This window comes from Nothobranchius furzeri, chromosome 6 (genome assembly GCF_043380555.1).
Source record: "Nothobranchius furzeri strain GRZ-AD chromosome 6, NfurGRZ-RIMD1, whole genome shotgun sequence".
NCBI lineage: Eukaryota > Metazoa > Chordata > Actinopteri > Cyprinodontiformes > Nothobranchiidae > Nothobranchius > Nothobranchius furzeri.
The window spans coordinates 58682203-58707870 of NC_091746.1; the positions used below are offsets into that span (position 1 = coordinate 58682203).

The following is a 25668-nucleotide window of genomic DNA, read 5'->3' on the forward strand; positions in this document are numbered from 1 at the left end:
GTTAACAGAGAAAAGTGATCACATTTGCTGGGTCACAAATATACACACAGCAACATGAACTAGCAATTTTGGTGACTTAGAAACGTGTCAGTGAACTGAGCTTCATAGCATGGCCTCTTAACTTCTTGTGAGTGATTATGAGTGACTACAGCGGGTGACTTCTCTTAGGCCAGGTAAACAGGGCTCATTGGATACAAACGCCCACAAATGCTACAATGGGAAGGTCAAAGGAGCTCAGCATGGATCTGAAAAAGCGAATTATTGACTTGAACAAGTCAGGAAAGTCACTTGGGGCCATTTCAAAGCAGCTGCAGGTCCCAAGAGCAACAGTGCAAACAATTGTTTGTAAGTATAAGGTGCGTGGCACTGTTTCATCACTGCCAAGATCACTGCTGCTGAGAGAAAATTGGTCAGGAGGGTAAAGAGTGAACCAAGAATCACCAAAAAGCACTTCTGCCAAGAATTAGAAGCTGCTGGAACACAGGTGTCATTGTCCACAGTCAAACGTGTTGTGCATCTCCATGGACTGAGAGGCTGCCGTGCAAGAAGGAAGCCCTTGCTCCAAAAGCGGCACCTTAAGGCTCGACTGAAGTTTGCTGCTGATCACATGGACAAAGATGAGACCTTCTGGAGGAAAGTTCTGTAGTCAGACGAAACGAAAATCGAGCTTTTTGGCCACAATGCCCAGCAATATGTTTGGAGGAGAAAAGGTGAGGCCTTTAACCCCAAGAACACCATGCCTACAGTCAAGCATGGTGGTGGGAATATTATGCTGTGGGGCTGTTTTGCTGCCAATGGAACTGGTGCTTTACAGAGAGTAAATGGGATAATGAAAAAGGAGGATTACCTTCACATTCTTCAACATAACCTCAAATCATCAGTACGAAGGTTGGGTCTTGGGCGCAGTTGGGTGTTCCAACAGGACAATGACCCCAAACACACATCAAAAGTGGTAAAGGAATGGCTAAATCAGGCTAGAATAAGGGTTTTAGAATGGCCTTCCCAAAGTCCTGACTTAAACCCTATTGAAAACATGTGGACAGTGCTGAAGAAACAAGTCCATGTCAGAAAGCCATCAAATTTAACTGAACTTCACCAATTCTGTCAAGAGGAGTGGTCAAAGATTCAACCAGAAGCTTGCCAGAAGCTTGTGGATGGCTACCAAAAGCGCCTAATTGAAGTGAAAATGGCTAAGGGACATGTAACCAAATATTAGCACTGCTGTGTGTATATTTGTGACCCAGCAAATGTGATCACTTTTCTCTGTTAACCGATAATAAAGACATTAAAGAACCAAACTTCATGAATGTTTTTTCTGACAAAGAAGTATCTGTTCCAATCACTCTATCAGAGGAAAATCAGAGTTTTAGAAATAACGGGACACTCAGTAGAGCCAATATATTATATTTTTTACAAGTGTATGTAAACTTCTGACCACAACTGTACATAGACTTGTTTCCTTTTCACTTTTTTTAAATTTATTTTTTTTCTTTCATCCCCCCAACCCCCCTCCCCTCACGCATTTATGTAACAGATATAAGTTAATCATTTCATTTTAACTCTTTTTTTGAAAGTCAATATTGTTTTTGCATTCTTGATTTCAGTATTTAATTTATTCCACAATTTAACTCCATATATGGACACACTGTTCCTTTATGAGTATCCTATGTCTAGGTATATTAAATAATTCATGCCCTTTTAAATCATATTTACTATGTCTTTTTGTAAATCTTTTGATTAAACCTGCAGGTATGTTCCTTTTGTTTGCATGATACATAAATTTCAAAATATTGTAGTCCACCAGATCATAGAATTTTTGTGTTTTTAATTTTATAAATAATGGATTGGACGGATCTCTGTAGTTGCTCCTTGTGATTCTATTGCTTTTTTTTCTGTAAGATGTAAATGGAATTTGTGTAAGTTTTATATGTTGTTCCCCAGATTTCAATGCAGTAGTTCAGGTATGGTATGATCAGTGAGTTATATAACAAATATAGTGAATTATTATCAAGTAACCATTTTGCTCTATGTAAAGGTTGGTTTATGCTTGACGTGTCTGCAAGGTCCGCACGGCTCAGCGCAGAAAAGTTGCGTCATTTTAACAACCATGCCCCTCCACCGCGCCTCCGCATGGCCCAAAATTTCCGCAACGCACACCTAGGAAATTTTCTAACCACGCGGACAGTCGGACGCGGAAAAACATGGCGGACCGGCAAGAACTAGTTATGGCAGAGGTTCGTAAATACAGACATTTGTATGATTCAGCTCTCAGAGATCACCGTGATCAACATGTTGTTAATAATTCTTGGAGAGAAATAGCTCGCACTGTCGGAAAAGACGAGGACGCTGTTAAAAATGCTGAAATGCCATGTTGTAGACAACAGTAATTTTTACTTCTACTATGGTGTAGTGTTGGATGCATGCCGTAGAGCTCCATGCTGCCCCATTCAGTTTGGGAGAATATTGGCTCACCGCAGTGACAAGCCGCACGAACCATAAATGCTGCGAGTTGTGAAGCACGTTCCATCCGCGAGCCGCATCACCAAGCAGAAAGTGAATGCGTCAAGCATAAACCAAGCTTAACAGTGCAATAGTTTTAGATATTTTAGTTTTGACACTGTTTATATGCAGTTTCCACTTCTTTAACTCTTTTAATATTAATCTCATCTATATTTAATAAAATGTCATCCTTTGAATATGTATTACTAAATACCGGTATCTCAAAACATGATTAATCACTGTTTAATGATAGTTTGTTTCCATCAAACCATAGTTCAATTTTTTTCATCTCTGTTTGTATCACTTCTATCATCTGCTCAACATTATCTCCAGAATAATAAAAAGTTGTATCATCTGCATATAAGGTGCATTTTAATATATTGGATACCTCAACAATGTCATTTATAAAGGTGATAAATAGTTTAGGGCCCAATACTGGCCCTTGTGGTACATCACAAGTAATGTTATTTATATGTGATTTTGTGTTGTTTATTTGAACATATTGCTGCCTATCGGTAAGATAACTTATTATCCATTTTAGGGCCATTCCTGTGATGCCATATTTACTAAGTTTTTTAATAAGAATTTTATGATCCACTGTATCGAATGCTTTTTTAAAATCAATAGATACTTATGAGATTAATTTTTTTGTCAATGGCTTCCGATATTTCTTCTGTTAATTCCATTAACGCCATGGATGTTGAACGATTTGTTCTAAAACCGTACTGACTGTCATTTAATATCTCTTCTTTGATCAGGAATCGGTCCAACCTAGCAATATATAATTTTTCTAATATTTTTGAGAATTGTGACAGTAAAGATATTGGTCTATAGTTGGAAAATATATGTTTGTCTCCACTTTTATGAAGTGGTATGACTTTTGCAATTTTCATTCTGTTAGGAAATGTCCCTGTTGCAAAAGATAAATTACATATGTAAGTCAATGGATGAATAATACTTTCCATTATATTTTTTATTAATGTTATGTCTAAACCATCACAGTCAGTATTTCTTTTATTGATGCATTTATTTATAATATTTCTTATTTCATCACTAGTTACTGGACTTAAATATATACTGTTTTTATTGCATTTGATATTCTCGCCTGTACTATAATTAGTTCTTTTTGGAATGTTTTTTTGCCAAGTCAGGTCCCACATCAGTAAAAAAAAATTTAAATTCATTTACTATTTTACTGGTTTCACTAATTTCATACTGTAAAATAAAATCTTCCCTATGCTGCATTCCTCGAAATTTTCTCACAGTACACCAGAGTTAGGGCCAATCAGTAAATTAATGATATTAAAGTGCTATGAAAATGGATCTATGCAATTCAACATGAATAACACTGTAAAAATGATGGTTTAACAAATATTACTGACCACAGGTCCTCGAGGGCCTCGTTTCACATGGTACAGGTCTGGTGTGGGTCCAGTGGGTCCCATCATTCCCCTGGGACCAGGTGGGCCAGGAGGTCCCATCAGTCCTGAAGGACCCAAAGGCCCGGTATCTCCTAGAATATAGATTTTCTGTTGTTAATAGACAACTTAACCCCTTAAATTTCTAAGTTTAATGAACGCAATGGGGTTTTGTCCCACGGACGGGACACTGGAATGCTAAGGGGTTAATGAGGACAAAAACAAAGTATGGCTCATCTCATAACTCCTGAAATGACCATTTATTCAGTCTACTTGAAATACGACTCAAATATTGTTATTGACCTTTGTTTGGCCAGAACAAACTCTTTGAGACACTATTCATTTACAAAGAGAGTTCTGGAATGTTCAAGAGAAGCTTGAACAAAACAATCATCCTCTGATTCCCTCCTTTTGTTAATCAAATCTCAATCAGTTTAGAGCCAGCTAATCAAATTAGACATATTGTTTTTAAACAGTCAAGACTCAATGTCTTGACGTCAGTCTCTCAGTTCAGATATTCATGTTCATGTCATGAGAAACTATGATAGTCTGGCTGTAGTTTAGATTAGATTTCTCCCTTTCTCCTTCTTAATGCTCATTAGTGCATTCATTTCTAGTGAAAGGACATTCAGACTGCTTTATTGACGTGAGGATTAAATGTTTTAAACAACTCTATTCCTTAGTTTTCATGTATTACCTGGAGGTCCAGGTGAACCTGGAGGTCCTGGTATATATACAGGTGATGTCACTTTCTCATTGGTCATCTGTACAGGAACATCAGCACTATTTGACAGTAAGGCCATCTTAAAAAAGGAATAAAAACACAGAACAGAGAAAATGACCAAGACATGGTTGAACAAACGTTTAAAGGATAGTCTAACCCAAAAATAACAGAATTAAGTGAGCTCTATTTTCTTTAACTTTCAACTATTGTCAAATGTAAAAATATCTAACAGCAATTTTATCAATTGGTTCCTAAAATGTTTAACATAAAATGATTCATAAAGGTTTGAACTGTCAAACATGACAGGAAAATTACACACTGGAGAGCCATCATGTAAAATTATGCTAAAATTATGTAGCCTGCCTAAGATGAAAGCTGGTCTCAACTGCACCCCATAATAATCTGTAACCAAACCAGATGGAGGCCAGGCAACCCATCTGCATTACTGAGCATGACCTGGAGAGCTCCTACTCTGGATGCTAAGTGAGTTTGGTTTTCTCTGATCTGTGTAACACCTCAAAGACAATCCAAGTAGGAAACATGTAGAACATTTAAATGTGCAGAAAGACCACACTCCCTTACACACGGGTGCAACTTTTGTTAAGACAATGTTTAATTTATTAATATCCATCATGCACTTTTTATTTTAATCTGATTTAATTGGGAAATAATACACTTCCCTTCTAAATCGTGGTAATCAAGCAGGGTTTTCTTGTTGTTTTCTTAATATACGCTGAACTATAAAAACACAGTACAGCTATGGGAGGCCTTATGCCACACAGCTGGAAGCAATAGCTCATATGTTGCAGTGAGAGTGTTGAGCACCGCTACTGACAGACTCGTGCAGTTACAGAAACAGGCGGAACTCGAACCCTCGGCTCGACACGCATTTTCCAACATTTTCATTTGTAAGGAAAAAGTAAATCTGTCTGCAAAACATGGAGAATATTTTTCAATCTCCTATTTTATCCCGAAGACTGGGAGATTAGGGTTCAAATCCTAGTTGGGTCACTCCAAAGACTTTAAAAATGGGACCAAAAGTCTTCCTGATTGACACTTAGCTTTAAGGGGTTGGGGGGGGGGGGGGGGGGGGGGGTAAACCACCAAATAGTTCCCGAGCACGGCCACAGCTGCAGCTCACCTGTCCCCACGGGGATGGGTCAAATGCAGAGATGTAATTTCACCAGTGTGTGATGATGGCTATGGGACTTTTAACTTTATTAGCTTATAAACTGTATTAATGTGCCTCTCTAGAGTTGTAAAACCTATACCTGCTGTCGTTTCTGTCATGCACAAGCTTCTGAACATAAAGCTTTAAGTAACAGGAAGTGATAAAGAAAAAATACAGTTTATATTTAAAAGGGATTTTGCTTGTCTGCAGCCAACCACAAATCCTATTAGAAAAAAAAAAGATAGAAGCAATGTGGTGGAAAGAGAAAAAGGGTTTTAAATTTCATTTTCACAAGACAAAAAAATATATATACCTTCTGTTTGAGATGCAGGACTGACTCCTTGATCTGGAGGAAATCTTCACACGTGGCTGAGCAAGTTGCAGCATTCATTAAATTATCACACTTCTCATTGGCATGGACTGCTGGGAAACAGAATAATGCTTTGTTCATGAGTTACTAAAGAAAATGAAAAAAAAAAAGAGAAGTGATAAATTTAGATAAAGGGGAACATTTAGGAGTGGTCTCAGTAGGGATGGCATCTATTTACTATTTTAATGAAACAACTTTTACCTTCCAAACACATAATTAACATCAATCCCTTCTTCATTATGACTCAAATGTCAAACTATGACAGATGTGAGGTAAAGTTTTATGATATTTTTGTTCTTTTGGTACAACTGGCCTAACTAAAACTGAAGTAGTTGTCACGGTTTGCACAGATGATGTTTAAAGTTAAAGTATGCATGATAGGAGCTGTGATGTGCTGTAATGTTATTTATGTAAAATGATCAAATTTCACCTTTTATATTGAAGGGGGACCCCGCATATAATTGAATCGGTAACGTAAATTAAGATTTAGACTATCTTGGTGGATTGAATATTGGTAAAAAAGCAGACACCAAACATCCTTAATTATAATTGTTCAGTTAAAATTTAAGTTCTTTATTTGAGTTTAATAAAGAAATAAATAGTTTTTTTTAAAGAAAACCATCACATCTGTATTATTATCGACTGTTTAGCCATTTCTTGGCAGTTTGTTTGGATGTTAAAAAGGGTTTGAGTCTGAGCAGAAGTTGAATACGTGATATGTTTAGTTCAAGCTAATTCATGTATCTACAGTGGAAAAGAATTACCCCCTTTCAAAGACTTCCATCTTTTTGCTCTACAACCTTAAAGCCACATTGTGTAATATTTGTACTTGTTTACTATCAAATTATGTGGAGCATTTCACACGTGTACTTTTTTATGAATAGTTCTCACCAAAGTCTATTCTAAATATTTCTATTAGCTTGAAATTTTACATTTTTATACGAAAACTGTGGACAACGCTCCATAGTCATGCACCATCTTGAAATACCGTAGCTGTTTAGGGACATACAGGATACGATATTCTGGGTTTCTCATTTGCAATCTTAAATTTTAAAGCCACATCAACCAGGTTGTGAGAACCTGCTTTTTACACTTGCGCCATCTGTCAAAAATCAAGCCAATGCTGTCTAGGACTAGGGTTGTCACGGTAACCGGTATAGCGGTAAACCCCGGTAAAAAAGTTGACAATAAAAATAACCGTCCAGTTTTTAAAAAACTATATTATCTCGGTGGGTTTACCGTGGCCGCGGTTTCGGCGCGATGACCCTTACCAGCCACCGTCGCTTCAGCTGAAGTTCCCGCTGCGCGCACACGCACTTTTTAATTTGCAACGGCACCAAAACTTTGAAGCTGAAATAATGGCCGAAGGAGGCGACGGCAGCGCCCAGGAATCCATCAGCCCTCAAAGAAGACTAAATCGGAAGTATGGGCATATTTGGGATTTCTGAAAAATGCTGAGGGACAGTTAATAGAAGACGGCTATCCTGTTTGCAGAACGTGCAGGAAACAAGTGTCTGCAAAAGGCAGCAACACTTCGAATCTAATGGCACATCTGCGTGACGATCACCCACGTCTCCACAGCCAGTGCAAGGTAAGTTAACATTAGCATTTTAGCTGAAATGCATGACGTGTGGACTTTTGGTTGAGGGAGAATGCAACGAGTCACTATATACTGCAGCCGCAGCGTCCTCTGGCAGCATTTAAACCGTGTCACGGACACCCTGTTGCTGGATGAAGCATCTTATTTGTTGATGATGAAGATAAATATACAATTAGTTCCTTGTCATGGATTTGTTTACTTATTCAATGCCATTTATACTTGAACATTTGGATTTGATTACATAGTGTAGTAGTTATTTTAGTAATTTGTTTAAAGTGGATATTTATTTTAAATACATATTTTTTAAGGTTGACTTGTACAGTGCTCAAGTCAAGTGTGGACTGGAGTTTTAGATTTTCATTTTGATAATGAAGAAAACAAGTATATGAGAAAACAAGTGGTGTTTCTTTGATTTGTTTACATATTGTTTATGTTTTGAATGTTTGGATTTGTATCATTTAAACCTGCACTGACTACTGTAACATGTTCCAGAAAAATAAGCTATTTGTTCCTTTACTTGTGAAAAGTTGCACTTTTGCTAAGGCTTTGTGTTATTTTAGGTTTAATAAACACTGTTAAACCTTTTCAGAACTATTTCAGTGTGTGTAGAACAGGACTATCAATGCTTTCTGAACATATGCAACACCGTTTAAAAAATACCGCGATAATACCGAAAACCGTGATAATTTTGGTCACAATAACCGTGAGGTTAAATTTTCATACCGTGACAACCCTATCTAGGACACATCTCGAGTTTGTCCTACATGCATTTGTTTTATCGTGGCTTGATTACTGCAATGCACTGTATGTTGGGATGAGTCAGGCAGCACTGAAGCAGTTGCAGCTGGTTCAGAACTTGGCAGCTACATTCCTGACAGGCTCGAACAAAACAACACACATTACTCCTGTCCTGGATTACCGACACTGGCTCCCCGTGGATTGCCGGGCAAAGTTTAAGGTCTTGTTGTTCATCTTCCGGTCCCTAAACGGTGGTTCCCCACCATATCTGGCTGGGCTGCTTCAGATGCATGCCCCTACGCGCTCTCTTCGCTCAGCTAACCAGGGTTTGCTCAAGAACAAGGCTGAAAACAAGAGGTGATAGGGCCTTTTATGTTCTAGCTCCAACACTATGGAACAAGCTCCCATTTGTTGTCAGACAGACCCAATCACTGCAGGTCTTTAAGAGTCATTTGAAGACTTATTTTTATCGTTTGGCTTTTATGTAATACAGATTTTTAGAATTTTAGTCTTTTACCATATCTGTTTTGCTATTTTAGTCACTCTTTTATGCAGTTTTAATCTGTCTTGTGGTCGCTTTTCTCTTTTGTTCTTTTAATGTTATGTTCAGCGCCTTGGGCTTCTGTAAAGGCGGTGGAAGGCACTATACAAATACAATTTGATTGATTGACTGATTTCCACTTTGACAATAAAGTTAATAGTCCCTCTAAACATTGTGAGGGGGGTGGCAGCCTTACTGGTTTGGGAAAATTCTTCTCCTTCTCCTTGGGTTGCTAGCCCTGCTCTAACTACAGTTGATCACTGGACTGAACATTACTTACAACTGTAGCAGTGCACACAGGCCCGCGGCGGACAGGGAGACGAGTGGTGCGGCACGACAGACGTGTTACATGTGGCAGAAGCAGTGTTGGGAACATTACTTTTAAAAAGTAATTAGTTATGGTTACTGATTACTTTGTCAAAAAGTAACTCAGTTACTTACCGAGTTACGAGATTATAAGAGTAACTAATTACCAAGAAAAATAACTACTTAGTTACTTTTTTTCATTAAAGAATGCAAGAAAAATGGGTTTCCCTCTCAATTAAACCTACTTAATTTTCAATAAATTACTACAATGGTGAAATATAAATGATTAATGACTGGAACATAATAAAATGTATGTCCAAATATTTTTTTATAAATCTGAATAATTTAAATAAATAATCACTTAAAGGGGAGGAACTACTAACAGGAACATTACACTTATCTAAACTGTTAAAAGGTCACTGTGTGATATTTAACAAGTTCCCAATCAGCTAAAATTTAAAATTGCAAATAGAAACACGTGTAAAGGTTCCTGAGCCTTTAAATGGTCTCTCAGTCTAATTAAATTACAGAAATAAATGTAATTTTGCACAGTATTTTAATTTTTCCAGCTTCACATAATTGTCTGTTATTAGTAGCATTTCTGTTGCTGGTAATCTAGTAATGGTTAAATAAATAAATAAAAATCCTTTAAAATGACACTAGAAGAGGCACAAATCTGATGGAGGACTTATATTTACTAACTTGGATCAGACCCAACCACAGAAGAGCTGAAGCTGGGTGGTAAACACACACAGGTAGTTCTAATAACACCTGAGCTCCATGACGTCTGAGACTGATGCATCAGTGTTACAGCGGGACTGTATAAGATATGATCAGAAACAGGTTACAGTTGGATGATCTAGGAAGGTAGAAGATTGTGACGTCTGAGCGGTGAACAGGTGAACGGACCTTCGGGATGTCCCGGTGTCACGCTAAGAAGGGCACGGCTGCAGATCAACACCTGCAGCCGTAGACTATCAATCAATCAACCAATCAATCAATCAACCAACCAATCAATCAATCAATCAATAATCAATCAATCAATCAATCAATCAATCAATCAATCAATCAATCAAATACTTTATTAATCCCAGAGGGAAATTAGAGTTTCAGTACACACAATTCAGAGATCAGACATACATGGGCAAGACACACGACAAGAATTGGTGACTGTGGTCATTTGCAACACGAATTGCGCTACCGTAATAGAGATAAGAGGAAAAGGGAATTACATGAGGATAAATTGGGGGAGGGATAAAAAGGCATACCAGAGTTACTCCCGGCAGGGCTTAGCTTTGCTATGCAAAAAATGCTTCAAACATATAAGCACGAGCATCACAGTTCACAACAAGAGACTCCGATAGGGAGGCGGGGGGGCTGGGATCCTGCTTCCCCAGCGGGAGCAGCCCTGTATGGCGCTCAGCCACTGTAGCCACAGGTGGGAGGGAGATCTTGGGAGGAGCGCAGAGCACATTGACACCTGCAGGTTGATCACCTCGCCAGGCTGAAGTCCACAATCCGAAGGCGCGCGAGGGGGGTGGGGTGGGGTGGGGTGGGGGGGTGTCAGGTTTCCACAGCATCTGTCTGCATTCCTTCGTGGGGGTTTGTTGTTGGCATCTTGAAGGCTGCCATGACGTCAGATTTGGATAACAAGACTTTGTTTGGGTCAGGCAGAGATAATTTTCCTTAATGCCTTCAGTCTGTAACTGATTATTCAAGTCCTCCAGTGAAGCCAATTTAGGTTTTAAACATCTCCTCACCGTCCGGTGACCCTCTCCGAGATGACATCCATTTTGCGCACTAATACTGGTAACGCAGCTCGGACATTGTCCAGCTTACGATTCACCTCGAGTAACGTCCCAGTCTGTAAGGTCACCGCTTTCCGTGGGTGTGGGTCACCCACCAATCTCTCCCGTCTTCCCAAATTTCCAGAAAACCAGATATCCTCCCACTTCAATCAGAAGAAATCCAGTGATCATCAGGCCAAATATCCACACATCTTCGACATCCTCAATGGACAGCTGAGAGAGGCATACGATCTTCCATTCCTTCCAGGAATCGAGCATTTATCCCGCTGTGTGTGTCCCTTGCCAGCAAGTGGGAGCCCCCTCCTCCGTTCTCATTGTAGAAAAAAATCTTATCAATCGCGTTGAACGACCAATTAATTAAATCCATTTCTAAAAAATAGGGTTTTCCAGAAGAAATACAGAGAAGCGCTCTGTAGGCAGACAGGACAAAGAGCCTTGGGAAAAAAGATAAGGGAGCAAAAGCAGAAGCGTCTGTACTCTGCGAGTGCCAGGAAGAAAGACCATTCATCACGTCTTCCACATTCTTCATGGGCCGTGATGTGCTTGGATGAAAACATCTGCCTCTTTAGTTCCTCATCAGCTGATGACAGCTTCAACACACCGCGCTGCTTAAAGCACGCATTTTCTTATCAGTAACATAAACAACGTTTTGATAAAAGAAGATGGTATTAGAATGCTCGTTACTGAAAAAAATATTTTTAACAGTGTTATTCCCATCACTGCTCTGTTGTGTCTACAGCATGCAGTGACTGAGACAGTGAGAACACTGAGGGTCTCCACCCACCCGGCCAATCATCATCGTGTTTGTAAGTGCATTACCGACACCTCTCTCTCCCTGGCTGCAGCTGAAGTGTGGCGGTCAGAAAGCCGTCAGAAAGGCGGTCGACAAGCACATAGTAACGCACAACCTTCCATCCCCAATAACGGTAACGGTGCTGCAACAGTGGGAAAAGTAATGAATTTGATTATTCCGTTACCTAAAAAAGAATGCCGTTAGTAACGCCGTTATACTTAAACGTCGTTAACACTCGACAGAAGTGGCCCACTGTAGCTGCAGATGGCTGATCAGACCCATTCTACAGTACATACTTTCACAGGACACGGGCAGAGGGCTCTCTAATCCTTGTGAAAGACGCTGACTGTAAGAAGCAGCAGAAACAGTAAAAAAACAAACAAAAACAAACTTGCAGTTGATTGAAAGTTGGTGTGTGATGATTTTACATAGTCTTTTGATGTATGTGGGCTACTGTAGCTGCAATACTTTCTCTGAACTGCATGGCACTAAGGAGTAAAAGGAATATGTTTACACACTGGGGCTTTAAATGGAAACACAAACAGCAAACAACTGACTAAGAGAGGCCAATGGCCAATCTGAAGAAGCTACAGGACTTCGTGACAAAGAGCGGTCATTCTGTGCATGTGACAGCAATTTCACAAGTGCTCCACAGATGTGGCTTGTTCAGGAGGGTCGCAAGAAAAGAAGACAATTCTCAAGATCAGGTTCTTTAAAGCTGGTTTGAGCTTTGCCAGATTGTACCTTGTAGATTCTGAGGACAAATGGAAAAAGGTCTTACGGTCAGGTGAGACCAGAGTTTAACTATTTGGCCTCAACACCAAATGGTACACCGGGCATGAATCCAACACGGCTTACTATCCACAAAACACCATACCTACAGTAAAGCATGAAGGTGGCAGCATCCTGTTGTGGGGTGTGTTTTTCTGCCTCGGGGATGGGACTCTTGTTAGGGCAGAATATTAACGTCACATTCTTGAAGAAAACCTGCTACCCTCTGCCAGAAAGTTGAATGTTGACAGAAGGATCCGAAGCACAAAGTGGCTGAAAGAGAAAACGGTGAACGTCCTCATGTGGCCCAGTCAGATCCCAGACCTAAATCCCATCAAATTTGTGGAGAGATTGGAAGACTGCATCCCACCAACACCTACCATCCAGTTTAACCCAACTTGAATGGTTCTGTAAAGAAGAGCGGGCAAAACGCTCAATCTAGGTATGCTGATAGAGAAGAATCCCAACAGACTCAGCGCTGTTATTAAAGCTTCAGGTGGTTCAACAAAATAATGACATTGGGTAGTGATACTTTAATAATCTCAGGATTTCTTGTTTCTATTTTGAAAATGTCTGAACTGTAATTGTGATATTTTTCAGTTGGATGTTTTAGGTTGCTTTGGATAAGCAAAGCTGCTAAAAGACATTTTGTAAGGCTGTAACACAAAAAGATTGAAGTATTTTAAAGGGGTGATTTTCTTTAATACACTGTATTTTCAGGATTTCAGTGTTGTTGGTGATCTTCTTGTTGACAAACCAACATTTTATTTAAAATGTTACGATTAAGGTTTTGTTAAAATGTCAACATATTAACAGGTGGCTGAAAAAGTCTGTCCACCATTGTCCACACCGATATTACATAGCAGCAGGACATAAAGAACCATTATAGTCGGCACCACAGGCTCTCACTTTCCAGTCTCTTGTGAAATGTTATAGTAGCTAACAGAAGATATTCTCATGGGAGGAAGCAGCAAATCTTCGGCCCCTCACAGCTTCACTGGCAACTGGATCTGGGGCAAAAATATGTTTTTAATCGCCTGGACTATTTGTGTTTTCTTCACATGTTTCCAGCAAACCAGAGAAGACCAGGAGTCAGAGGGGAGGCAGAGTGCTTGTGACTGAACTGTTCTGACAAGCACAAGAAGCAGGGATGTCTAATGACTACCAGGTGCCCATGTTTGTAGTGCCCCCCTCCCATCTTTTTTTCTTTTAATTTTTTCTGACACACACATGTACCATTAATGCAATGTGGTTATTAGCATACCACTCACACATGTGCCCTCAAAAGAGGGGATAAAAAGAAAAAAAAAGTCTAGCTCACCTCTCTCTCCTTTGGTGCATGTTTTTCCATCTTTTTCCAGGAAATAGTCAGCCTCACACTCACACCTATAGCTCCCCGCAGTGTTGACGCAGATCTGAGAACACGCACTCATGTTTTTATCGGCACATTCATCAACGTCTATGTGTTGAAAAAAAAAAAAGAGAGCAAGAGATGGCAAATTAAAAGTAACTGATATTATTTTTGCTCAACACAAATGATATGAAAACAACAGAAACATTTCACAAACTTTTTGAATAGTTTATTTAGATTATTATTGGAAAACAGGAATAAAATCATTTCGAGATAAAGAAATGTTTTCTTGATTTTTGAAGCAAAACTATAACAGGAGAAATATTTGATGTAGTGCCATGAACCTAGAACATTGTGTGTTTTTTAGTAAAATTTAGAGAAACATAAACGTAGCTAATTTAGCAAATTTTAGACATGTTGAAAAGTGCAAGACCAATCACTTCTTTGATACAAATCATCAAATAAAAATCACATTACAAATACACATTGTGCATATGCAGTATATATTTTAATTATGTACAAATCCAGCTTTTACTAATAGAGTACAAATGTCTGACATGAGCTCATAAAGACTAAGTCCACTGAAAAAGTGGCATGCAATTTGGACTAGGCAATAACTTTTAAATTACCAACAGATGATCTCTTTATTTTACAGAAGACAATGTAAATTATAATTGTAGACAAAAGACTAAGTATCTGCAAAAGATTAAAAAATATATGTACAAACTACATTCACTTGAAATGTTAGAGTTTCGTGTTTGGTCTCACCGAGACAGTAAGGCTTTTCTCGCCTTCTGTGGCGCTCACGATCGTAGCGGAAACCTGGGTAACAGGTGCACACCACTCGACCAAAATGGTCCGTACACTGCTGCTCACAGGGCGCACTAGCACACACGTCATAATCTATAAAAGAGAAAATGTTATTAAACCATAAAGCACACAGAGACTATTATGTAAATGAAATCTGTTTTTAAACAGTCGGCTGAAGAACTTTAAGGCTATGTTACTAAATAACTGAGACATTTTAGGCAGAGCTTTCTAAAACTGCAAGTACATGAGTGTGACATTTGATTCTTGTTCCTACCTTCAGGAATGCAGTGGCCCATCACAAACTTGAAGCCCTTGCAGCATTTCTTTCTGTAAATGATCAAATTGACACAAACATTGTGTCACAATGCTGTAAGTCTTCACAAAAACAGATATGATCTGACTCCATGATCAGACAGAAACAATGTGTTGACGGTTCTCTAATTTCGCCCAGCGTGTTAGTTCATGTCTGACGACTCTCCTCAGAATTATAGTTAATCTCCTCTGCCGAACTCATAACTGTGGGCTGTATTCCATTTCTTCTAAAACATCTCCTCCCTGAATACGGTTGTTCTCATTTTTCATTTCCCTCCACGTCTATTTTCTCACAGAAATGAATTTAATTTACTTGACTTTAAAAAGGCATATGCATATACATTTTTAACAGGCACTTTTTTGCTTGCTGTGACTGCTTTCATTTCCAACTGCTGTAAATAGTGCAAATAATGCCGATAAAAATAGTTGGATTTGGGTGTATGTTATTTTACTTTATAAGGCCTATGGAGGCATTGCTGTCTTGTTTGCATGTTTTTGCACTCTGCTTTGCACAAGAGATTCATTTTTCAAAGGAATTCTCATGCATTGTTTATTACATTGCTGAATATATAAAGTCCCTTCATGCAAGAGCAGGTTTAAGGAAAAACTCCAGGACTACAGTATGCCATTGGGGAGTCTCCTTTGCCTGACGACTGTGAGATCTACCTGCCTCTCCGTCCGAAGGCAGGTGGCTCTGTCTCTCCACTCTTAGTCTGTTCGGAGAAAGTTAAGTTATGGATGGCCTCAGATTATTCGCATTTTATGAGAACAAACCTGAGGTAATAATTCTGACCCCAGAAGGATAAATTGCTTGGACTCTGAGATTGACCTTGCTCCTTTGGCCTTGTTAGGAAGGTGGTCAGCAATTTAGGAGTATAATTTGATGCTGCCCTCCAGTTTGATGCACATACCAATATGCATGTGCTTCTGTTTTTTTCAGCCTCCAAAGGTAGGCCAGAATCAAGCCCCTGTTGTCAAGTGCTCATCTGGAAACTGTTTTGCACGCTTTAGTCCTGTCCCACCTTGACAATAGTAATGCTGTTTACACTGGAAATACAAATAATGTTTATATGAATTTTTTTTGTTTCTGACACCTTGGATAAGTAAACATGTCTCGGGTCAAATTGACCCAGGAACATTATTGGTGTTCCTGATAAACGAACGTAACAGGAAGGTTAAAGGCCACAAAAGAATCATTGTTGTTCCTTTAACCAAAAGTGTTTAGGGATTTTTTTTAGCAAGGCATTAAAAAAAAGTGTGTGTGTGTGTGTGTGTGTGGGTGGGTGGGTGGGGGGGGGGGACACTGACTCAAGAAAGCATTAAAATAAGAAGACAACACATCCAAATTGTCCTTTAAAGGTAAACTATGTAAGAATTGAGTAACAGTGACATCCTGTGGTCAGATCTGGTTAATGCAGTTTCAGTTTCTGTGGGTTGCCATGTAGTGATAGGAAACTAAAGTTTATAAGTATTAACAACCATAAAATACTATCTGTGTTTTCACAATTATGAATTACTTAAAAAAAAGAATATACAGGTGCTGGCCAGTAAATTAGAATATCATCAAAAGGTTGAAAATATTTCAGTAATTCCATTCAAAACGTGAAACCTGTACATTATATTCATGCAATGCACACAGACCAATGTATTTCCAATGTTCATTACATTTAAATTTGATATTCATAAGTGACAACTAATGAAAACTCCAAATTTGGTATCTCAAAAAATTAGAATATTCTGAAAAGGCTGAATATAGAAGACACCTGCTGCCACTCTAATCAGCTGATTTACTCAAAACACCTGCAAAGGCCTTTAAAAGGTCCCTCAGTCTTGTTTTGAAGGCACCACAATCATGGGGAAGACTTCTGACTTAACAGCTGTCCAAAAGACAATCATTGACACCTTGCACAAGGAGGGCAAGACACAAAAGGTGATTGCTAAAGAAGCTGGCTGTTCGCAGAGCTCTGTGTCCAAGCACATTAACAGACAGGCGAAGGGACGGAAAAAATGTGGTAGAAAAAAGTGTACAAGCTCTAGGGATAACCGCACCCTGCAGAGAATTGTGACGACAAACCCATTCAAAAATGTGGGGGAGATCCACAAAGAGTGGACTGCAGCTGGAGTCAGCGCTTCAAGAACCACCACGAGGAGACTCATGAAAGACATGGGATTCAGGTGTCGCATTCCGTGTGTCAAGCCACTCTTGAACATGAAACAGCGCAAGAAGCGTCTCGCCTGGGCCAAGGACAAAAAGGACTGGACTGATGCTGAGTGGTCCAAAGTTATGTTTTCTGATGAAAGCAAGTTCTGCATTTCCTTTGGAAATCAAGGACCCAGAGTCTGGAGGAAGAGCGGAGAAGCACAGAATCCACGTTGCATGAGGTCCAGTGTAAAGTTTCCACCGTCAGTGATGGTGTGGGGTGCCATGTCATCTGCCGGTGTTGGCCCACTCTGTTTCCTGAGGTCCAGGGTCAATGCAGCCGTCTACCAGGAAGTTTTAGAGCACTTCATGCTTCCTGCTGCTGACCAACTTTATGGGGATGCAGACTTCACCTTTCAACAGGACTTGGCACCTGCACACAGTGCCAAAACCACCAGCACCTGGTTCAAGGACCATGGTATCCCTGTCCTTGATTGGCCAGCAAACTCGCCTGACCTTAACCCCATAGAAAATCTATGGGGTATTGTGAAGCGGAGGATGCAATACGCTAGACCCAACAATGCAGAGGAGCTGAAGACGACTATCAGAGCAACCTGGGCTCTCATAACACCTGAGCAGTGCCACAGACTGATCGAGTCCATGCCACGCCGCATTACTGCAGTTATTGAGGCAAAAGGAGCCCCGACTAAGTATTGAGTGCTATACATGCACATTCTTTTCATGTTCATTCTTTTCAGTTGGCCAACATTAGAGAAACAAACATTTTTTCATTGGCCTTTAGAATATTCTAATTTTCTGAGATACCAGATTTGATGTTTTCATTGGTTGTCACCTATAAATATCAAAATTAAACGTAATAAACATCGGAAATACATTGGTCTGTGTGCATTGCATGAATATAATGTACAAGTTTCACGTTTTGAATGGAATTACTGAAATATTTTCAACCTTTTGATGATATTCTGATTTACTGGCCAGCACCTGTACTATACCATACCCAGTATATTTCTACAACATACTTTAAAACAGCATGGCAGCTGATCAAAGGGATTACCAAAGATACAATAAAAAAGAACAGCATAAAAAATCAAATTGTGAGATGCAAATATAAAATGAGTGTTTAAAAGCTAGATATATAATATAGCAATATATAATATAGTGGAGAAAAAACAGGGCAACGTTAGAATCACAAACCTCAAAATACATATAAACATCAAACACGGTTATTTTACAATGAATATAGAAGGCCTGGTTTCACTTGGAGAATCACAATAAAAATAAAGCATATTGTAATTGTAAAAGCAACTGTGTATAAAAAAGTATAAAAAAATTAACTCTTAAAGTCTTCGATCTGCTGCATTTCTACACACCCACTCGTGCCCTACGTTCAGCTGATCAGCTGCAGCTGATTGTTCCAAAGGTTCGCTATAAATCTCGGGGTGAGCATGTCTTCTCATACGTTGCTCCAAACTGGAACTCTCTGCCCCTCATATGTGTCAGGCACCTTCCCTTTGTAGGTTTAAGTCTGCCCTCAAAACACACTATTTTAGCCTGGCTTTTCCCACCTGACTGTCTTCATTCATCAGTGTGACGCTTCCATTGGTGGCAGCTTGTGACACTTCTGTACTTTTTAGCTCACTAAAATTGCTCAGTTAGATTTACTTGTTTCTCTTTTATCTCTTATCTTAGTGCTTTTACTAGTTTTATTGTTAGTTAACTTTTACTGTAATTTTATGCCTTGCTTTTATGCGCTGCTTTTACGCATGTTATATGTTTCCAGCTTTATATTTTACTCCTATGCTGTCTTTGTTGTTGTGTTTGAGCCTTTCGCTCTCCTGTAGAGCACTTGGTTATCTGCCATGTTATTTTTAAATGTGCTTAATAAATAAACTGGTATGGTATAATTACATCTCTTCACCATGCTTTATTTATGGTAATTTCTCTTCTTTAAAACATTTTGTACAATATATTTTATCATGAGTAATGTCATTTAGAGACTATATAATAATCAATTATAAATATATCTATCTATCTATCTATCTATCTATCTATCTATCTATCTATCTATCTATCTATCTATCTATCATCTATCTATCTATCTATCTATAGATATATAGATAATTGAATTTCCAGAACTCCATTTAATCTGCTGAAACACCTCACGGACGATCAGCGGAAACAGAATGCACCTCAGCTCAATTCTGAGCTTCACGTCAAAGGCTGTGAATACTTATGTTCCTGTGATTTCTCAAGTTTTTTATTTTTAATAAATTTGCAACAACTTTAAAGACACTTTTTTCACATTATCATTATGGGGTGTTGTGTGTTGAATTTAATGGGCAAAATGTATTTAATCCATTTTGGAATGAGGCTGTAACATAAACAAAAAAGTGGAATAAGTGAAGCGCTATGAAACTTTCCAGATGCACTGTACTATATTCAGGATGCTGTGGGCCTTTCGAATTATGTCCCATTAAATTGTTTAACGTTCTCCATATGTCCTGAACATTTTTTTCTTACTGTTAAGTTATTTCGTATAATATATTTTTTTCTGTCTCTTAAAACATTTGTCAATTGATTTTTGCATGCTTTATTATTTTTGCACTTTTATTTCAATTCCATTTCCGTGGTCTGTAATTTAAGAAATTGTTTGTATAAATTATTTTTCTTACATGCATTTAGCAGCCCTTGTGCAATCCACTGAGTTCTTGATGCCTTTCTCCAATCCCTTTTTCTCAGGCGGGCATGTGTGTTATAAACCTTTATGAAAACTTCCATAAAAATCTATAGGCTTTATTTACATCTGACTCAGAATAAGTTTTTCTTTAGGTCTCTGAATGACTGCTCTGTTTTACACCTACAGTATGAAACATTATTATGTTCCATCATTTTATGATTTGTTTCATAAACTAGGCCACTTCCTGCTCCATTTGAACATGTACACACTCGAATTCTTTAATTTTATGACAATCCTTGTGGCGTCCAGAAAAAATTGACTCCATGTGGAAACTTTCCAGAACTTCTCATCTGGATGCACATCACAGCTGGTGTAAATGCTCTGATTGGGACTAAAATATCGCTGAACTACGAGAAACTGTACAACATCCATTTTGCATTTGATGAGAACGAGGCTTCATGCAATCTCTCAGTGGCAGAGCATTAAGCAGCTACTCTGGTTTATCTTCATGTAGCTGTTGTTTATGTCTTTTTTCCCTCTTTTCATTGATTAAAAAGTGGGTTTATTATTCATTTGGGTAGGGCCATGTGGCCTAAAATCTGTATCCTGATATAATATTTTCTTTTGTTTATACAAGTCCAAATTTATTTATTTTTTAACATTCTCACTTACCAGATGAATTGCAGCAGCACAAATACTTCTAAAAAGTAGTAATGCACCGATATGAAATGTTTGGCCCGATACCGATATCCGATATTACTGTTATACTGTAATATCTGTGGCTGTTATACTGTTATGGCCGATAACCGATATTTGCCGATATCGATATACTGACATTAATGCGTCCAAAATCTGCAGATTTTCTGTAAAATAAAAACTATTAAAGCTGAATTTACCTTATTATGTACACACAACACACACATATTTACGCTTCTGAGATGATTACAATCACTGTGACAAGACTAAACAAATACACATCGCCGCCCTCACCCTCTGAAACAGGCAAACAAATGGTGATGAGATGGAAAAAATATTGCTTGATAATATCGGCCCGTTTTTTTTTAAATCAGATCGATACCGATATGTTAAAAAATGACTAACTTTGGCCGATACCGATGCCGATATGTCGTCCATCCCTACTAAAAAGTATAGAATGTAATTTAAAAAACATTTCATGCGCAAAATTAAATAAATAAATACATTCAAATTATCTGTGTTTTGTTAGGATTTTTTTCCTAAACAATGCAACACAAAAATCCTCATAAAGGGAATACAGCTGACGATATTTCAAATACAAGCTAAATGCGATGAAAACACAAAATTCTGTACTGAAGTGAAAAAAGTAAATTCAGAAATAACATTTCTTCCTGTTTTCCTGGTTAATATACCCATTATTCGTTTTTTATTTATTTATTTATTTTTGCTCACAGAAGTTAAGTGTTGCTTAACTGCAGGTAAAACAATGCTGTGCTGCGTTGTTGACAATATTAAATAGGTTTAGAGGTTAACTCTGTTTGTTGCTCTGATCAGCTGATTGACCATTCTGACTGTGGTGCACATAGAGTAAGGGAGAGAGAGATGGTGGTAGGGAGAGGTGCTGCAGACTGGTGCTTTATTAATAAATGGAAAAAAGCTTCAACTACAGAAGTAGATTTGTTCAAACTAAATCACGGCAGATGTCAAAAATGTTTTCAAGCCTATGTGTTGGTCCTGTGTTAAAAAAACTAACAGCATTTAAGGGAATTAATGTTATAGAGACATTAATGCAGATATGACTTTACTGTTGCCCAGAATATTTTACTGAGGGTGCTTTTCTGCTCAACATCCGACTCCTAAAACCCAAACCAGGTCTGTTTAATCGACATTGCCCCGTTTCCTTTACAAATACTTCTTAATCCATGCTGCAGCAGGAGCAGACGCAGTAGCTTCTTTCATCCTACAGCTGACGCAGCTTGACAACATTCATGCACAGTTGTGGTTGGCCTAAATTTATATTATATAAACTGTATATTACCGTGCATAACTACATTTGAGTATTCATTAGGAATAACATATCCCAGCCTGATGTTTTTATTTTTTTGCCAGGGCACAGAAAATGACGGAGAAAAACTGACACCCATCAGCTGGTAAATGAAATATTTAAGTTTCCACGCACCCTCTGTGCTCACAGACAACTAGTTAGCTAATAAACACATGCAGCCTGTTCTTTGAGTAAGTTTTTTTATGAATTAATATGAATTTATGCAAAACATCATGCTTTTTGCAAAAAACCAATACAGTGCAAGTTGTAATATTTTGTGTAAAATAATTTTCTTTTAAAACGAATGAAATAAATAGATTGAAAACAAAGATTGAAAATAAATTACTTGTTCAATTGTTGAAATGAACCTGACAGCCTATGCTGACTCATGCAGAAGATAAAAGCTCAGAGCAAAATGTGCACATGACTGAACTGTCATAATGGCACAAGAATAAGCAATGAAGCACACAATAAAAGAAAGGCTGCACACTCTGCATCATCACTTAACTGCTTTACCTACCTTAGAATAGAAAATACATAAAGGAGATAAATTACTGTTGACACCAAAGTACTTTTTGACAAACATTAGAATGTTACAAAAGATACTTAGTCTACACACAGAAAAGGAAAATATATGCAATTGTGTATGCGTGTGTACATGTGTGAATAGAATGATGTACATGCAAACACATCCATTTGAAGACAATTTAATTAGGGACCTCATATTTGTCACAATATTATCTCCATGAGTGCACTTACAGCAAAAAAAAAACAAAAAACACCTTAGCAAAAATAAATATGCTATAAGTCAAAAAATTAAAAGAAAACAAATGATTAGGTCCACTTCTAAAAGATCGTGAAGGAGTCAACAGTATCCCATGGAAACCAGAGCCAAATCTGAGTGGAAGTTAATTTATGTTGGACTGTGTCTTCATTAAATTAGCATTTGGGGAAATTCTTATTAGTTCTACATTGTGCTTATTATGTTTCTGTACAAAAGTCACAAAGTTGATACAATAAATTGTAGCGTGATGAATGGATGATGTTACAATTGTATATTCTATTTTCCAGAGATTTTAATTAAAAACAGCTGATTTTTTTAATCCTCATGGTGACCTTTTATACAAAACAGTGGACAAAACAACAAATAAATCTACAGACGTGCCCCTCCCTGGGCTGCCACCTGTGGTGGAGGGATTTTATTGTCCCAATGATCCTAGGAGCTAAGTTGTCAGAGGCGTTATGCCTCTGGTAGGGTAACCCATGCCAAACAGGTCCTAGGTGAGGGATCAGGCAAAGTGCAGCCCACAGCCCCTTTATGATGAACAATACAAATTGAATCAAGTGTTCTCTTGCCCGGAAGCGAGTCACCGGGGCCCCCCTCTGGAGCCTGGCCATGAGGTGGGGCATGTCGGCGAGCACCTGGTGGCCGGGCTTTCACCCATGGAGCCCGGCCGGGCACAGCCCGAAGAGGAAACATGGGTCCCCATTGTCATGGGCTCAACACTTGTGGGAGGGGCCAAAGGGGTCGGGTGCAATCTGTGATGGGTGGTAGCCAAAGGCAGAGACCTTGGCAGTCTGATTCTTGGCTGCATAAACTGGTTCTTGGTACATGGAATGTCACCTCTCTGGTGGGGAGGGAGCCTGCGTTGGTGTGTGAGGTTGAGAGGTTCCGACTAGATAGAGTCAGACTCACCTCGATGAATGGCTCTGGCTCTGGAACCAGTTTCTTTGAGAGGGTTTGCACACCCTACCACTCTGTAGTTGCCCCCACTGAGAGGCGCAGAGCAGGGGTGGGCATAGTTGTTGCCCCGTATCTTGATGCCTGTACGCTGGGGTTTACTCCGGTAAACACCATATACCCCTGAGAAGACGTTCAGCCACTTCCCGTGGGGGACTCTTTGGGGGTACTTCGGGAGTATGGGATACCAGGCCTTCTATACGGGCTGTTAGGTCCCTATATGACTCGTGTCAGAGCTTGGTCCGCATTGCCGGTAGTAAGTCGGCCTCGTTTCCAGTGAGAGTTTGACTCTGCCAAGGCTGCCCTTTGTCACCGATTCTGTTCATAATTTTTGTAGGTGCAGCCAAGGTGTTGAGGGGATCTGTTTTGGTGGTCTAAGGATTGAGTCTCTGCTTTTTGGAGATGATGTGGTCCTGTTGGCTTCATCATAACGTGATTTCTCACTGAAGCAATTTGCAGCTAAGTGTGAAGCAGCTGGGATGAAAATCAGCTCCTCTAAATCCGAGACCATGGTCTGGAGTCAGAAACGGGTAGAATGCCTCCGCCAGGTCAGGGATGAGGTCCTGCCTCAAGTGGAGGAGTTTAAGTATCACAGGGTCTTGTTCACGAGTGAGGGAAAGATGCAACATGAGATTGACAGGCGGATTGGTGCAGCATCTGCAGTAATGCGGGCGTTGTACCTATCTACCGTTATGAAGAAAGAGCTGAGCCGGAAGGCAAAACTCTCGATCTATGTTCCCACCCTCACCTATGGTCACGAGCCACAGGGTGGCTGGGCTCTCCCTTAAGCCTGGTTTCTGCTTCTCCGTCAGCTCCGCAAGGGACAGACACGCACGGATTGACGGAAGCGTTTTGCTCTTTTACTTCTCCGTCTCCTGGAGATTGCTGCAAAGCAATTGCCCGGCAGGACAACAGAGGGCGTAGCGCTATTCTGTGGTATCCTGTCATGTATCGGTCCAAGATAGTGTGTTTATATTGTATTTTTTGTGTATATAAGAGACTTTTAACATGGACATATTTGTCTCTCATTGCCCCACCGCTTCATGCGCTCCCCACCTCTAAACCCACGTTTCCTGTCATTTCCGCCCACAAATAAAACGCTTGCTACGCATCTTTTCACTCCTCCAGTCACGGGAGAATTAAACGTTCATATTTTTAGAGTTTTTTCGCGAGGTATTCTTCAAGCTTCTCCGTGTCTGCCACTAGTTAAACTCGGCTCTCTTTGCAATGGCGGCGCTGTAAACAACAGCGGCGTCCTGACCAATTACAAGCTTGCGTAATCCGTTTCGTTCGACGGATGTTTAAAAAAGTGGGCTCCACTCCGTACGTACTTGCGTGCCTGCCGGAGCCCTACGCAAGGACGGATAATGGCGTTGCGTGTCTCCGCACTGACGCAGATGGAGAAGCATAAATCAGGCTTTAGATATAGGGTGAGAAGCTCGGTCATCCAGTAGTGGCTCGAAGTAGACCCGCTGCTCCTCCACATCGAGAGGAGCAAGGTGAGGTGCCTCGGGCATCTAGTGAGGATGCCTCCTGGACACCTCCCTGGTGAGATCTTCTAGGTACGTCCAATCAGGAGAAGACCTAAAGGAAAACCCAGGACACATTGGAAGGACTATGTCTCACGACTGGCCAGGGAACGCCTTACGATCCCGCCGGGATAGCTGGCCCAAGTGGCTGGGGAGAGGGAAGTCTGGGCCTACCTACTGCCCCCACGACCCGACTACGACAACATGCCTGTTAGGGACAAAATAATTGACTGATTGATGATTAATTGACCCTAACCCCAAAACCTAATAAAACAATCTTCGTGTTTTATCCACTTGAGTTAGAAGGTGTTCCCTTAGCTAGAGGGGA

The 25668-nt window shown here is 39.5% G+C and overlaps 1 protein-coding gene across 4 annotated transcripts in view; it reads right to left on the reverse strand.

The window, feature by feature from the left end:
- Window positions 1–25668, reverse strand: part of ccbe1 (collagen and calcium binding EGF domains 1) — a 64256-nt gene that overhangs the window by 9377 nt on the left and 29211 nt on the right. For 3 of the 4 annotated variants that reach the window (XM_054744429.2, XM_054744431.2, XM_070552390.1), the window contains 6 exons: window positions 15175–15227; window positions 14859–14993; window positions 14061–14198; window positions 6126–6235; window positions 4615–4720; window positions 3882–4012 (listed from right to left, as the gene is read on the reverse strand). In XM_054744429.2, coding sequence (XP_054600404.2) covers window positions 3882–4012; window positions 4615–4720; window positions 6126–6235; window positions 14061–14198; window positions 14859–14993; window positions 15175–15227 — 673 coding nt within the window. The remainder of the gene's footprint in view (window positions 1–3881; window positions 4013–4614; window positions 4721–6125; window positions 6236–14060; window positions 14199–14858; window positions 14994–15174; window positions 15228–25668) is intronic. The other variant, XM_015942905.3, reaches the window with a different exon arrangement.